The 17,434-nt window shown below is 43.3% G+C and overlaps 1 protein-coding gene across 6 annotated transcripts in view; it reads left to right on the forward strand.

Moving 5' to 3' along the window:
• The window catches only part of LOC109896612 (TUB like protein 3), a 33,506-nt gene that overhangs the window by 1,834 nt on the left and 14,238 nt on the right, over window positions 1-17,434 (forward strand). For 4 of the 6 annotated variants that reach the window (XM_031831535.1, XM_031831539.1, XM_031831534.1 and 1 more), the window contains exons 2-3: window positions 9,177-9,218; window positions 13,663-13,714. In XM_031831535.1, the coding sequence (XP_031687395.1) occupies window positions 9,177-9,218; window positions 13,663-13,714 (94 nt within the window). Of the gene's footprint in view, window positions 1-9,176; window positions 9,219-13,662; window positions 13,715-15,037; window positions 15,359-17,434 lie in introns of those variants that run through there. The other 2 variants (XM_031831540.1, XM_031831537.1) reach the window with 2 other exon arrangements.

Genomic DNA, 17,434 nt, shown 5'->3' on the forward strand with positions numbered 1-17,434 from the left:
AAAATGTTGCAGTTTTAAAGCTAATTTCCTGCAATTCTACACATTTTGCCATGGGGCAGAGGGAACATTTTACTGTTTTATAGCTAGTTTCATGCTATTCTAAACATTTTGCCATGGGGATGAGAGAGCATTAGCAGTTTTAAAGTAACTGGCCAGAGAAAATATCACTTAAAAAAGTTTATATGCTGTTAACTCCCAAATAATGTTGTTGACTTGTCCTATACTTGTATTTGTGGCCAACGCATAAATTACAGCCACATCGACATTTTCCCACCTGGGGCAGAAAAAGATGGTTAGCTATAATAGCTCAATGACAGCTATACCGTTGAGCTGATGACGAATCAGGTGCTGACAACTTTCGACCCGAGTTGATGGGCTGCAACTAAGCAAGCAAGACATTCGATGCAACAGCAGTTAGTTTAAAAAGTATCCAAGGTTCTTTTGATGAGCAAATTAAAGTAGCGTTAGCTAGCTAGCTAGGGTAACCTGTTAACACCAAATAAAATGTATATCGGATATGGATCACATCATGATCTGATGTTTTCCATATTTGTGCTGACGTTATTCTAGTAACTTGCTAATCCTTTCCTACAATTCTACACATTTGACCATGGGACTGAGAGAAAATGTGCAGTTTTAAAGTAACTGTCCAGTGAAAATCTCACTTTAAAAGTTAGTATTCTGTTAACTCATATCCAAATAATGTTATAGACCCGTCCTATACTCATATTTGTGGCCAAAGCATAAATTGGAGAATAAACACTTCAAACTTCAAACAGACCGTTTATTAAAAAATGCTTGCTTTTTCCTGATGGAGTATGATGTAATACTCCTAAGGAGGTTGAGCTGGCCAATCAGCAGTCTACTCGTATTAATATTTTTAATGATTGGTATATGCCCACACCATTCTGTTGTTGGGGTACGCCTAAACCATTCCAACACAGAAAAGCATTTTTGGGAAGGAAAGCTATTTTACTCATATTGTAATTCGTTATAGGTCATATTTCGTATTAATCTGGAAACACTGGATAGCTACTTTTATGCAAATGTCATGTGTGTCATGCTGTGTTCTTATGCTATCTGAGTGAATCAAACATAACAAAATCAATAGGGGCCCCATGCCAGTTTTTATTCTGGTGGTTGTTAGCTAGTTCTCAAAGATGATCTTATTTAAAAATATATACCCTCATTATCGTTTCCGCATTCTTTATTAGAGGTCGACCGGGTTAATCGGAATGGCCGATTAATTAGGGCCGATTTCAAGTTTTCATAACAATCGGAAATCAGTATTTTTGGACACTGATTTGGCCTATTTATTATTTTTTGTTTAAAAAAAATTACACCTTTTATTTAACTAGGCAAGTCAGTTTAGAACACATTCTTATTTTCAATGACGGCCTAGGAACAATGGGTTAACTGCCTTGTTCAGGGGCAGAACGACAGATTTTACCTTGTCAGCTCGGGGATTCAATCTTGCAACCTTACAGTTAACTAGTCCAACGCTCTAACAACCTGCCTCTCATTGCACTCCACGAGGAGCCTGCCTGTTACGCGAATGCAGTAAGAACCCAAGGTAAGTTGCTAGCTAGCATTAAACTTATCTTATAAAAATCAATCAATCATAATCACTAGTTAACTACATATTGAGTTGATGATTTTACTAGTTTATCTAGCGTGTCCTACGTTGCATATAATCGATGCGGTGGCATTCGCGGAAAAAGGACGGTCGTTGCTCCAACGTGTACCTAACCATAAACATCAATGCCTTTCTTAAAATCAATACACAGAAGTATATATTTTTAAACCTGCATATTTAGCTAAAAGAAATCCATGTTAGCAGGCAATATTAACCAGGTGAAATTGTGTCAGTTCTCTTGCGTTCATTGCACGCAGAGTCAAGGTGTATGCGATAATAATAAACGTTTTGTTTTCGAAATGATAGTTTCCGGATTCGACCATATTAATGACCAAAGGCTCGTTTTTCTGTGTGATATTATGTTATAATTAAGTCTATGATTTGATATTTGATAGAGCAGTCTGACTGAGCGGTGGTAGGCAGCAGCAGGCTCGTAAGCATTCATTCAAACAGCACTACCGTGCGTTTTGCCAGCAGCTCTTCGCTGTGCTTCAAGCATTGCGCTGTTTATGAATTCAATCCTATCAACTCCCGAGATTAGGCTGGTGTAACCGATGTGAAATGGCTAGCTAGTTTTTGCATTATTTAAACCAAATTTAACATGTTTCATTATTTATTTGAGGCTAAATAGATTTTTATTGATGTATTATATTAAGTAAAAATAAGCGTTCATTCAGTATTGTTGTAATTGTCATTATTACAAAAAAAATGTAATTAATCGGTATCAGCTTTTTTTGGTCCTCCAATAATCAGTATCGGTATCGGCGGTGAAAAATCATAATCGGGCGACCTCTATTCTTTATATCGGGTTTTAGTTGTTTAAGTTTACACTGAAAATGTTTTATGAATACAGGGGAAACACTGACATGACGTGTTGGACCATGCCACTCCCTCCCTCCTCTTACACTAGCTTCTCAATCAGTTTCAGAACTGAGGGCACTGTCCTTAATGTAATGGCTTGTCTGAGGGAAACCAACTCCCCCTATGGTTCCCCAGCACTCCTATTGATGTCTGTTTGATGTCAGTGCATTAGGACTGTGCTGGCCAGAGGTGCCCTGAGAGCAGAGCATGGTGCTGTGTGCGTAGGAGGTTACTGTAAGCTCTGCAGAAAAAGTGTGAAATCCATAGGTCCATTTTTACCCGGAGAGGAGAATAAAATCAGAGGGCATTTCCCACCCTTTCCTGTTCGAATGCTGCAATGTGGGCTGTGATTATTTGATGTAATCTGCTTGTGTAGTCTTTCAGAGGATGTGTGTAGAGGATTAGTGTAAAGAACAGACATGTAGCCTGGGCAGGGTTTCCGTTTGGAAAATTTGGTGCCGGACACTGTGACCAGCAAGATTTTAATTTACCGGATGTTTGACAAACTTACCGGACATCCATACGCATTGGGTCGTAACATAGGGTGTCCTCCCATGGTGCTCAAAAGCACATTTTAGATTATTCTAATTCATCTTAACAGAATAGAAATTAGCCTGTAAAGGTTTAATAAAATAAAGTACACTGATGTTCTTATATCAACATGACAGGTTTTATCGTAAAGCAAAACATTGCCCAATGCGTCTTCATCAATGCAATAAATCGTAAATGAATATCATTTAAAAAAAGAAGAAACATTTAGCCTAGAAGAACAAGTCACTTACACAGTAATAAAACACAACTTCAAAATATAATATTTGTATAATATCATTTGCAAACGACCTGTCCTATAGCCTATTTGTATGAACATTTTAATTAATAAATAAAAAACCACAGCTGGTTTCAAATACAATCTAGGCCTCTCTAATTTAATTTAGCCTAGGCATAAAGGTTTTAATTAGGCTAATAAATAATACAACATGGCTGTCTACGAACTCCAGGGCCACCCCGCCTCGCTCCCAATTCCAGCTGTGATTCAGCACCACAGCAGTGGAAAGAGGCCACTCTAGGCGGCCACAAAATAAAGAAATGATCAAACTGATGTTGGACAATCAAATTTCATATGTAATTTTTTTTAAATTGCTACAGCTGGTTCAATAATAGAAAGCTTATTTTACAATGCTCCTGTGAAACGTGGCCCGCGCCATGCATTTATAAAAGCACTTGTTTCCAAAGCTCAATGTTTAGTTTATAAGTGCCACTGAATAAGCTCAACAGAAATGCATCAATAGTGCACGATACACATCATTACTCTACTCTGGTCTATCAATCCATTCCAAATCTATAAGCTGAGAGGGGATTCTTTCTCCAAATCACTTAGCTGAAGTACCTTGTGAGGACCTCGCATCTTTTTGCGTGAGTAAAAATAGAAACGCACACTGACACTAATTTCCAAGCAGCTTGAGGACTTATTAACCTAATGAAATGTATTTGCCTATGAAGTTGGAGCACATCGACTGGTATCTTCATCAATAAATAAAAGGCATTATTTTGCAATACATTATTTAATTTATTTTCAGGACAATGGGTCCGGTCACAATTTTATTTAGCGGCTTTTTATTTATTTTTTGGCCCGGAAGCTGTCATTTACCGGCTAAAGGAAACCTAGAGCCTGGGTTTGTCAGGCAAAAACAACACACCAGGCCTGGTTCGCCACCATGTCCAAGCCCCCCAACCAGCCAGACACTATTTGTTTGTGTCCAGCTGTCATGCACGCAGATGGCACAGCTGCTAGGTCTGTTCAGAGAGGAAACATGGGAGTTTTAAATCCTGGCATGTAAAACATCTAACCTATCTCTCAAGCCCTTTCCAGTATCCTATCCTTCTATCTTTCTCCGTAAGGGCTCTCTTCTCTCTCTGCTGTGGGTTTCATGCTTGGGTGACTCAATTGGCAGAGGACACGAGTGTCTGTTTTAAGAGCTGAACAGAGAGGTGGAAAGTGACCTTAACACAGCAGTATCTGAGGCTGATACCACAAACCTGAGAGTAGAGGGGAAAATGCCTCACATGAAACTGTACTGAACAAGCGCATGGCTGGACAAATGAAAATCAGGGTGCCTGTAAGGTATAGTGCACACTATTATCGTGGTCAGTGACCAAAGATAATCATGCACTCACAGTCTCACTCAAAATCAGTTACCATTCAGTCTGCTGTAGGAAAATTGTTCCTGGTTTAATTAAATGTATCTTCATCTTAAATCAGCTTTTACAGGAATTCCCTTTCCATAAAGGTGTGGTTGTTGTATCCCTATTTCACAATGGCTCAATAGACCTATAACAAACCACCTGGACCTCAAGTATCTAACTGTACAAGACCTGTGGGTGAGAAAATGGGTTGCAATTTACTTTCTGTTTTCCAGCACATTCCGAACACATGCCTCCGCAGTGGCTTGGACAATCCACCCAGTTGAGTCAGGGACTGACAGACAGAGGAAAATAATCTGGTATTTGCAATAGGGAGGCTGGTTCTCAACTGTATCATGTAGGCTACTCCATTTTAGCCTACCTAATCTCCCGTGGGCAGATTCTGCGTGTAGACCAAAGAACCTGCCGTGACTCAATGGGATGCATGAGATAGCGAGCTTCTGTAGTTTCGGTCTTTGGGTTTTCATCATTGTTATATGGACGTAAGGCGATGCTTTCGAGTGCCTACCAGTCGACACTTAACTCCTGTTTCCATCATTTGTTTTGACAGTGTTTAATTACTCTCAGGTGAATCATTCCCCAGATTGCCCTCAGCTGAGGAGAATGCCATTTTCCCTTCACAGGCACGCAAACACACGTACACTAACAGAAGACGATATGACTTAAAGGTCCTGTGATCTCCTAGCAACAGGATCAAGGTCCCCCACTTCTTGCCAGTTTTAGGAATGAGAGGGTTGTTTGTTTATACTTCCGGTAATTGGGAGTAACTGTGGTTATCATCCAGAAACAGCTTTACTTACATGGATTCAAGGAGCATATAAGGAATGCCTATGTAGAAAGGCAGAAAACCAGAATAATGTGGTTTCACATTGACAAGAAACAGTTTGGTTCTTTTTGCTATGACTAAGCAAATTCCATGTTCTGGCATTTTCTGTCAAAATAAAAGTGTTGGAATATTTTAACTTAAGATACTAGGCCTAGGTTAAAGCTCACAAAACGTAAACTTTCCCAATTGGTGTTAAATTCTGTTTTTTAGTCAATGGTCTGCGGTTTTGATATGTGCAATATCTCCCTCTTGAGTCAGAGGAAATGGTGTCTGTGGAGTTCTGCAGAAAGCATTTTTAGCTATTCCGATACAGTCATGTCCAGTTTTAGCACGTGGCCTATCAGTCTATATATCTGATACATCTTAGAAACTGAAGAAAGACAGACATATAACTAAGTCAGAGGACCAAGTTTAGGGATTTTATGCCCGGTATTTTGTCTTGGCATGAACTCACACCACATTTAGACTCCCCTAACAAATCCCTGTGCGTTCACTGTGTTGTGTTCAGAGGCTAGCCTCAAGTGTGGCGTTATGGCAACTGCTGCTACTCAGAGACCTCACCCTCAGCTGTGTGGCGCTGTCACTCCCCGGGATGGGACTCCCTCCAGCATCAGGGTAGCAGGGTTGTAGTTGGAGCTCTAGGTAGACCTTCAGACTGACTCTGGACCAGGTTGGGAGTACCATACATTACCGGAGCTGCTGCTGGACTGACTATCTATCACACACCTAGACTGGCTGATACAGCATCATGGACAGTGTAAAGAGTGGTGTCTCCCAGCCTGTCTACAGCCGCTGGTCCTACAGGTATTCAGCAGGCCTACGTAGGCACACGCTCGCACGTAGACATTATCATATTGTACACACACACACACACACACACACACACTGTGTGCTTGATTTCTCATAAATGTGTACTGTAATATGGTAGAGGAACTGAGAGGAGTCTGTGTCCTGTGAATCAGGTGTTAGTTGTGCCTGTGACAGACAGATAGGCTTTGAGCATCTCCTCCTCTTGTTCCCACTGCTCCTACCTCATACCCACACCTCTGTTCTCCTTGGACTGAATGGCTTACCTGCTGTTAAAGGGAATCCACTTGTTTCATTAGTCCACTGTTGATACAGACCCAAAATGTTTTGTATGTCAGCAGTCAAGTTTGAAAGACATTGGAATTTCAAGAAGCAAAGTGTCACCGGCCAAATGCAGTGTCAACAGGGCTAATACAAAAAAGATCTCTTTAAGTATCTCTCCCACGCTCATGTTTCATCTGCTGCATCGTCGTTACTTATTCAGAGCTCCACCACTTGTACTGTAACTAGTTTCTTTTTAACATGTTATATTGTGAGGTTTTGTTTTACAGCTGTTTGTTCTAAGGACGTGCTAAGAATAATATTTGACCAAGTAGCTGGCATGAAAGAATTTGATTGAAGTTTCTTGTGTTGAAAAGACTGTCGTTTATCTTGTATGAGTCCGATAATATCCTAGGCCTAGTTAAACAGTGTTGTTCATGCTCTACACCTCACCATGCATTGATAATTTATTCAGCTGGTGTCTTTTTCGTCTGGCTTCCTTAAAGGCACAATCTGCAATCTGGAAATCTGTTTTAATGGTCATTTCAATTCTTGGTATTTAGCAGGGCTGCCGGTTCACACAAAAAACAAATCCCATATTCTAGCTTTAACTTGATGAAGAGCTGATCTGAATGCAGGTAATCAAAAGCTGCCTAATCTCACCCATGTCATCACCCTGTTTTGAATAATCCCTCTCTCTTGTGATTTCACTGCTGAACTGGAACTGAAGCCATTCTGTCCAACCTCTGGGGAAATAGAATTTTAATTAGACTTCATTCAGTCTTTCTTTTTAACCCCGGAAAGTCATTTGCCAAAGGGGAAATTACATTTACTTTATTCAATGAACTTTAAAACATGATTTAAATTAGTCCAAAGCTGTGAAGTATATGAATGAGAATCCGCTTATTGCAGTTTGTTAATACGCTTCTCTGTTGTCGCTCGTCTGATAATAAAGTCTCTAATTTTATGCTAAATGCCAGAGACGTTTGGAACTGCATCATATTGTCATCTGTATGCAGGAGTCTCATCCTATTCACAAACCTTTTCACCAACAGACCGAGGACAATGCCATGACATGAAGGGTATCCTAAAACTTGTTCGTGACAACGTAACAGGCTATCATTGGGCTGCGTTTTGTTTGCTTGTCTCTCAGTAAGTCTTTTACAGCACAGTGTCAGTGTTATTTATTTTCACCTTTATTTAACCAGGTAGGCCAGTTGAGAACAAGTTCTCATTTACAACTGCGTCCTGGCCAAGATGAGTCAAAGCAGTGCGACAAAATAAATAACACAGAGTTACACATGGGATAAACAAACGTACAGTCCATAACACAATAGAAAAATCTATATACAGTGTGTGCAAATGTAGTAAGATTAGGGAGGTAAGGCAATAAATAGGCCATAGTGGAGAAATAATTACAATTTAGCATTAACACTGGAGTGATAGATGTGCAGATGATGATGTGCAAGTAGAGCTACTGGGGTGCAAAAGAGCAACAAATATATAATATGGGGATGAGGTAGTTGGGTGGGCTATTTATAGATGGGCTCTGTACAGGTGCAATGATCGGTAAGCTGCTCTGACAGCTGATGTTTAAAGTTAGTGAGGGAGATAAGACTCCAGCTTCAGTGATTTTTGCAATTCGTTCCAGTCATTGGCAGCAGAAAACTGGAAGGAAAGGTGGCCAAAGTAAGTGTTGGCTTTGGGGAGGACCAGTGAAATATACCTGCTGGAGCGCGTGCTACAGTGGGTGTTGCTATGGTGACCAGTGAGCTGAGATAAGGCGGAGCTTTACCTAGCAAAGACTTATAGAGGACGTGGAGCCAGTGGGTTTGGCGACGAATATGAAGCGAGGGCCAGCCAATGAGAGCATACAGGTCGCAGTGGTGGGTAGTATATGGGGCTTTGGTGACAAAGCGGATTGCACTGTGATAGACCATCCAATTTGCTGAGTAGAGTGTTGGAGGCTATTTTGTAAATGACATCGCCGAAGTCAAGGATAGTCAGTTTTACGAGGGTATGTTTAGCAGCATAAGTGAAGGAGGCTTTGTTGCGAAATAGGTAGCCGATTCTAGATTTAATTTTGGATTGGAGATGCTTAATGTGAGTCTGGAAGGAGAGCTTACAGTCTAACCAGACACCCAGGTATTTGTAGTTGTCCTCATATTCTAAGTCAGAACCATCCAGAGTAGTGATGCTAGTCGGGCAGGTGCGGGCAGCGATCGGTTGAAGAGCATGCATTTAATTTTACTAGCATTTAAGAGCAGTTGGAGGCCACGGAAGGAGTGTTGTATGGCATTGAAGCTCGTCTGGAGGTTTGTTAACAGTGTCCAAAGAAGGGCCAGATGTATACAGAATAGTGACGTCTGTGTAGAGGTGGATCAGAGAATCACCAGCAGCAAGAGCGACATCATTGATATATACAGACAAAAGAGTCGGCCCGAGAATTGAATCCTGTGGCACCCCCATAGAGACTGCCAGAGGTCCGTTTTAGCATTGTTCTTTTTGGTATCACTGATCTCTTGCTAACTCTATTCTTCTCTGTGTCCTGTGTTCCTGTTCGAAAACCCCATGGCCCTGAAGACCCTCCAGCTCCGCCAGTTTCTCCTCTACCTCAACAGCAAGGTAAGTAGCGCAGATGTTGGATCTTAATTTGATCACCCTGTTGCAGGAGAACTTCCCTGCAATGCAGGCAATGTAAAACTTGGAGTGTATTTGAGGTTTATAAAGGCTTCTGAAGTTTGTCATTTCCACTTTGAAACTTGTCCATTAATTATAATCTACATAATAATTCACATTTCCTGTTGCTTCAAGATTATTCTCCTGCTGTAGCAAACTGGCTCAAATTAAGATCCTACATCTTTAGCACCCATCCATTAGAATACCTATAATTAACCATCCACCCAGGCACCCACAGCTTCCACCAACTAGTAATTTCATGGCCGAAGTATAATTTTTGTATTCCTAGTAAGCTCCAATAGGTCAGTGTTCCAAAAGAGGTCAAACACCCTTTGGTAGTAACCATACATACCAAGTCTCCAGCCTTTCCACAGTGGAGAGTATTCCCATTGCGTCTCCACCCAGGTCCCAAGCTGGACAGCCGTTGAAAAGAAAGAGTCCCCTGCTCCTCTTCCGCTCCTCCCCCTGTCCCTCCTCTGGCCACCCTACACTCTTAGAAAAAACAGTTCTTAAAGGGTTCTTCGGCTGTCCCCATAGGATAACCTTTTGTGGTTCTAGGTAGAACCTGTTTTGATTCTAGGTAGCACTCTTTTTGGTTCCGTGTAAAACCGTCTGTAGAAAGGGTTCTGCATGGAACCAAAAAGGGTTCTCCTATGGGGACAGCCGAAGAACCCTTTAAGGTTCTAGATAGCACCTTTTTTTTCTTCCTACGAGTGTAATGACCATCCCGGATGTGTAATTAACACCTCCCATCATCCTTCCCTCGTCACTACTGTCACCAACACCTCAGGGCCATGTAATGGATTCTCTGTGGACAGATCTGCACGCCTGTATGGATAGCGCTGCACTGGGCTCATTAGACTTGAAGAGGGCTGTAACAATCAGTACACTAAAACGGAGTGCTCTGTAGCTTCTGAGATGACTGATCATTCATGTTAAGCTGACCAAACACGGGTTGTTGTTGAATGAATAGACAAGCAACTCGCAAAGTCCCGTCCAAAACTCATTGGTTCGATGACATTGGCAACAATTCTTATTGCCACAAAATGTGGAATCTCAATCTGTAATAATTGACTTACTTGCTTAGCTTAATGATTTTAATTAATCATTCTGAGGATGTCAGAGGACGTGGCCAAGTCATCTATGTTGTTGTCTAATAATCTGAGTTCACGTAATAGACGGATGATGTATGCCTCTCAGCAGATGATCGTTCTGCTTTCTATTCCTCTTGGCATTTGGTGACTGTCCGTCAGAAGCGGTGCTGATGACGTAATGAGGCCCTTATATCCTCCAGCAGAGTGATGTGTCACGGACCTTATCCCAGACACCAGAAGTATGAGATTTACAGCTCAGAGGGAGAGCGAGAGTAAATCAGTGGTATGGAGAGATTGTTATTTACTGTAGATAGTTGTGCTTAATGAAGTTCTTCTTGTCCTGCTCCTGTAACACATTGTGTCTGAATGGGAGATGTAAAGGGTAAAGTACAGCCCAGGCTGTTTGACAGCAACAGATGTTATGTGCATGTGGACTGACAGAGAAATTAGTGAAGCCCAGAGATGTAAAATTGTTCTGAGAGATTTCAGCAGCTTGTTCTCACAATCTTCAACCATCCTCCATCACACACACCCCCATCCTCCATCACACACTCCCCCATCCTCCATCACACACTCCATCCATCCTCCATCACACACACCCCCATCCTCCATCACACACTCCCCCATCCTCCATCACACACTCCCCCATCCTCCATCACACACTCCCCCATCCTCCATCACACACACCCCCATCCTCCATCACACACACCCCCATCCTCCATCACACACTCCCCCATCCTCCATCACACACTCCCCCATCCTCCATCACACACTCCCCCATCCTCCATCACACACTCCCTCATCCTCCATCACACACTCCCCCATCCTCCATCACACACTCCCCCATACTCCATCACACACTCCCCCATACTCCATCACACACTCCCCCATCCTCCATCACACACTCCTCCATCACACACTCCCCCATCCTCCATCACACACTCCCCCATCCTCCATCACACACTCCCCCATCCTCCATCACACACTCCATCACACACTCCCCCATCCTCCATCACACACTCCATCACACACTCCCCCATCCTCCATCACACACTCCCCCATCCTCCATCACACACTCCCCCATCCTCCATCACACACTCCATCACACACTCCCCCATCCTCCATCACACACTCCATCACACACTCCCCCATCCTCCATCACACACTCCCCCATCCTCCATCACACACTCCATCACACACTCCCCCATCCTCCATCACACACTCCCCCATACTCCATCACACACTCCATCACACACTCCCCCATCCTCCATCACACACTCCATCACACACTCCTCCATCACACACTCCATCACACACTCCCCCATCCTCCATCACACACTCCATCACACACTCTATCACACACTCCCCCATCCTCCATCACACACTCCCCCATCCTCCATCACACACTCCCCCATCCTCCATCACACACTCCCCCATCCTCCATCACACACTCCCCCATCCTCCATCACACACTCCATCACACACACCCCCATCCTCCATCACACACTCCATCACACACACCCCCATCCTCCATCACACACTCCATCACACACTCCCCCATCCTCCATCACACACTCCCCCATCCTCCATCGCACACTCCCCCATCCTCCATCGCACACTCCCCCATCCTCCATCGCACACTCCCCCATCCTCCATCACACACTCCCCCATCCTCCATGACACACTCCTCCATCCTCCATCACACACTCCTCCATCCTCCATCACACACTCCCCCATCCTCCATCACACACTCCATCACACACTCCCCCATCCTCCATCACACACTCCCCCGTCCTCCATCACACACTCCCCCGTCCTCCATCACACACTCCCCCGTCCTCCATCACACACTCCCCCGTCCTCCATCACACACTCCCCCGTCCTCCATCACACACTCCCCCGTCCTCCATCACACACTCCCTCGTCCTCCATCACACACTTCCTCGTCCTCCATCACACACTCCCCCGTCCTCCATCACACACTCCCCCATCCCTCCATCACACACTCCCCCATCCCTCCATCACACACTCCCCCCATCCCTCCATCACACACTTCCCCATCCCTCCATCACACACTTCCCCATCCCTCCATCACACACTCCCCCCATCCTCCATCACCCCCCAAGGCTGTGCTTTTGCAGTGAGTGTCTTGTAGGTTATGTCTGTCAGTGAGAGTGTCTTGTAGGTTATGTCTGTCAGTGAGAGTGTCTTGTAGGTTATGTCTGTCAGTGAGAGTGTCTTGTAGGTTATGTCTGTCAGTGAGAGTGTCTTGTAGGTTAAGTCTGTGGCTGGGTAGAGTAGCGGTGGGTTCCTCTAACTCGCTCTGTGCCTCTGAATAGACTCCCACTGCTACTCCCACCTTCTTCTCCTTCTCCACTGTAGCTTAGCAACATGTACCCAGCAGGCCTTTTCACAGGAGTCCAGGAAAAGTAGTCCCAAACAACAGCCACCACTCTGACAGCCAGAGACAGGACTCTATGGAGAACTGTGTTTTAGGTGTAACTGCTGTTGCTTTGTAGCACGGTGGTGCTGCTGTCTGATGCGTTGTTCTATTGCATTATACAGTCCCGATACAGTATCATTTTTGAGTTTTTGAGTTTTGTAGCTGGAGCCCTAAGCTTTTCTCGGTCAAGTTAACCTACGTGGTCATAAACAACTAAATGATATCTATTAACAACTACATGTTTTTTTTACAGTGTGCAGATCATGCAGTCAGGCTAAGCTCAAACAGTTATAGCCTAAGGTATGACAGTAATCCTGTATGTCAGTCTTAGTTATGTGCAGCAGTGTAACTGCTTTTTCAAGCGAACACCTTGGTAACGTTCAATTCTATCTCAATCTCTGCCAGGAGATTTCAGTGCGTTGTCCTCAGTTATTATTCACAGCAGCGATGCCCCCTCGTGGAATTCCATTGAAAATCATTCATGTCATTATAAGTGACAACAGGGTAGGCTTGGGCGATATACCATGTACCGGGGTATTTAGATATACCGATGGTATGATTTTCAATACCTTTTTTAAAAAGAAATAAGGCCCCTTCTGTGCACTTCCGGTAATCCCAAATACCCCCGGTATGGCACAGAAACGGTATGAAAATCTGCCTGCCACCCAACCTCGATCGGGGGTGCATTCATTAGTGACCACTGTAGAAAATAGTTTCCTATTGGAAAAATAACAGATAACAGATGAGACCCAGATAACAGATTCATATTAACCACAGAACCATTTGTATTATGTCTCAGTCAGATATGAGTTATGAGTGGATAGTAACCATTTTGTCTTTTGTCTCTTCTCAGTGCCCTTGATGATGACAGCACCAGCCTCAGGCAGCAGAAGCTGGAAAAGCAGGTAATGACTAACTTTATTAAACACATTTAACTAATTACGCCACATACAGCACCTGTTCAACATCATAGCCACTCTATAGACATTACAGCTCCCATATAGACATTACAGCTCCCATAGACTTGTTCAAGGTATATGTCATGAGTATTCTATTTATGATGCAGAAATGACCAGACTAGTCCATATTATTTATATCTAGAGGCATTTTGTGTTTGATGTTTTGGTTGTTTTTGGTGTCTTTTCATCTTTTGTCAGAATTGTTTTTGAGGTCTCAGTCCATGTTTATAGCTGTGAGCCTGTCAAGCTTGAACATTTGACTGGCAGCGAGTGTATAAATGACCTTGTTTTCTGCCTCCGGTGTCACTCAGGCTATGAATTTCCGACCATCAGCACAGTAAGGCTGATTGTCATGAAACCGAGGGAAAACAGGGTGTCTTTGAACTCTTTTATTTTCGGAGGAAGTACAATTTATCCAATTAGTAGAAAGAAAAGTATTTGTCCGGAAGTTAATTGTTTTAGCACTCATTGTAGAGATAAAGCACAAATCTGCTCCTTTCTCAGCGAACAGCTCTTCCTGGTCTGCGTGTCTGATGATTGTCCCTTACAATCCCTCCTGCCTGCAGTATCCTTATCACCACGCTGCTTTAAAGTGAAACGGACTGATTTGGTTTAAGAAACCAGCCTTAAGCAACAGTCACACAATGGAGTAAAAGATGGATGAGATGATTGGTAGGCACATAGACTGACTCGATGCCTGCGTCCCAAATGGCACCCTGTTCCCTACATAGTGCACTACTTCTGACCAGAGCCTAACGAAGTAGTGCACTATGTAGGGATTAACCGTAGAAAGGTTTCAGTAGACAGAGTCTGTGTAGTGCACTGTATGCCTACAGATGTAGGATCTGGATTTAATCACTTTTGTTGCTGAGAATTTGTAGTGCATTTGAGTTTTAAAAAGGCTTCTAAAGTTTGTAACCCTAAACCAAACTCCTAACCCTAACCACTAACCCCTTACTCTAACCTTAATTCTAACTCTTAACCTAACCCCTAACTTAAAATGTCCTTTGTCCTTATGAGGACATGAGAAATGTCCCCACAAGGGATAATTTTCCTTGTTTTACTATCCTTGTGGGGACTTTAGGTCCCCACAAGGATAGAAAAACCAACCTACACACACAAACACAGCCCCCCCCAAAAATAGCTCTTACTGTCTGACACTCGCAGCACCTCTATCCCCCTCCCTCCCTCCCTTTCTCCATCTCACTCACTCTCTCTCTCTCCCTCACTCTGCCCCGGGGTGCTTACGACCGCTGATTCAGTTAGTGACAGTGACCACCCAGACACACGCACATACACTCTAGTTCTCTCTCACACACTCTCACACACACGCTGAGGAGGAGACACGGACTCCGAGTGAGAGGGAAGCAGGTGTTGCGTGGTTATCCTTGTGTTAGTTGTCTGATCTGAAAGCCTGATCCAGGGGTAGAGGGGGACAGGGAGACAGAGGCATGCCCGGCAAGAGTGCTGCTCAGTGGGGGAGAGTTTAGACGTGACGGGGTCTCACAGAGCATGGAACCCTGAGCTCCACAGAGAAACTTCTGCACTTCACTGTTACTCTCCGTCCCACTCCGGACACCAATGGACAGGGTGGGTCAGCACCTCTTATTCTGTGTTCTGTTTATCTCATTTATGGTTGACTATTTTGATCTGAGAGTAACATGGGAAGTTGTGTGTGTGTGTGTCTGTGTGCACTGGTACATGCTTGCGCGTGTGTATTTTGGTGTGTATATTTCTGTGTGTGTGTTTGCATATGGACGTGCTTGCGTGTGTGTACTGTGCATGTGTGCGAGCATTTGATTTCAGCTCATCCTGGTGATATCATTGTTATAGCCTGTCTCTGGTGGGGGACACTTCCGTGGATGTGGGATATCTCCTAGTCTGCTATTTTCATTAGCCTCCTGTGTCTTGTTTTAGGTCTGTACAATGTCTTTCTCCCAAAGCCTCAGGACGGTGAATGAAACAGTATATTGAGTCATATCCTTTTCTCATATCCTATCCTCTTAAGTCTTTTGTTTAAATTGACAATAATACAATGGATTGTTTTAATTGTGGGGCAGTTTTGTTTCAAGTAGCCTTGAATATTCTGATATTTAATCATTTAGAGGTATGATCTGTGTAATGGTGGTGTACTGGGATCTAATAGCCTATTCAACAGATTCTATCAACTCTTTATGTTACTGTTTGAAAATGCACATAGTTGAACAATGAGTAGCCTAAATATTGCTAATTTTCCAGCCATACTCTATGTTCTGGTTATACACTCTTAGAAAAAAGGGTTCCAAAGGGGTTCTTCGACTGTCCCTATAGGAGAACCCTTTTTTTGGTTACAGGTAGAATCCTCTGTAGAAAGGATTCTACAAGGAACCCAGAAGGGTTCCTTCTATACCTGGAACCCAGAAGGGTTCCTTCTATACCTGGAACCAAATGAGTTCTACCTGGAACCAAAAAGGGTTATTTAAAGGGTTCTCCTATAGGGACAGCCGTATAACTGTTCAACGTTCTAGATAGAAAAAAAGGCGCTAAGAGTGTAGTCCAAGCAAGCTAGGAACTAGGTTTGAGTTCTGTTCAGTTTGGATAGGGTTAATTCAGTGATGTGAAGTGTCGTTGCCACTGATGAGTTCTGTCAGCGAGTGAGACAGTTCAGTGTCTGCTCTACTGCTGTCAGTTCTTGTGAGGTAACCGTTCTGTAAAAATGTTATTATTAGTTAAATCCAGGAGTGGCCATTGCTAAGATTCCAGCAGCAATATCATCTTAGTTACAGATCAATATCACATCAGTGAGAGAAAAACAGCTTACATGAATATGGCTAGCATTTCCCAGACAGTTTACACAGGAAGACTACTGCTAGCCAGTTTACACAGGGAGACTACTGCTAGCCAGTTTACACAGGGAGACTACTGCTAGCCAGTTTACACAGGAAGACTACTGCTAGCCAGTTTACACAGGAAGACTACTGCTAGCCAGTTTACACAGGAAGACTACTGCTAGCCAGTTTACACAGGAAGACTACTGCTAGCCAGTTTACACAGGATGACTACTGCTAGACAGTTTACACAGGATGACTACTGCTAGACAGTTTACACAGGATGACTACTGCTAGCCAGTTTACACAGGAAGACTACTGCTAGCCAGTTTACACAGGATAACTACTGCTGGCCAGAGCAAAGAGGGAAGACAAAGAAAAAAAACTAGACAAAAGGGCTTCAAAGTTTAATCAGATCCTGGGTCAGATGTATGGCTCATTTTTAAGTAGGATCTCATTGTGAAGCATTGTGGGGCTTTTGTTTCTTGTTTACATGGAATCTCTATCCTGTGTCCAAATTAACAGTCTGTTTCATTATGATAATCCATTCAGATGATTTATTCATTTGTCTGCTATTTTTAGCCTTAGAAGAAAACGAAGAGGCGAGCCGTTTTCCCCTCTTAAAGGGATATTTCGGGATTGTATCTACTTCCCCAGAGTCAGATGAACTTGTGGATACAATTTGTATGTCTCTACGTGCCGTTTGAAGGAAGTTTCTAACTAGCGTTATCGCAATAAGTAAGTAGTAAGTAATAAGTAGTGCTAACGCAATGACTGGAAGTCTCTTGTAATTGCTAGCATGCTAGTAGATGCCATAGACGTCCAGTCATTGGGCTAACGCTAGTTAGCATTGGCTCGC

The sequence above is a fragment of the Oncorhynchus kisutch genome, linkage group LG9 (assembly GCF_002021735.2).
Source record: "Oncorhynchus kisutch isolate 150728-3 linkage group LG9, Okis_V2, whole genome shotgun sequence".
In the NCBI taxonomy this organism is placed as follows: Eukaryota; Metazoa; Chordata; class Actinopteri; order Salmoniformes; family Salmonidae; genus Oncorhynchus; species Oncorhynchus kisutch.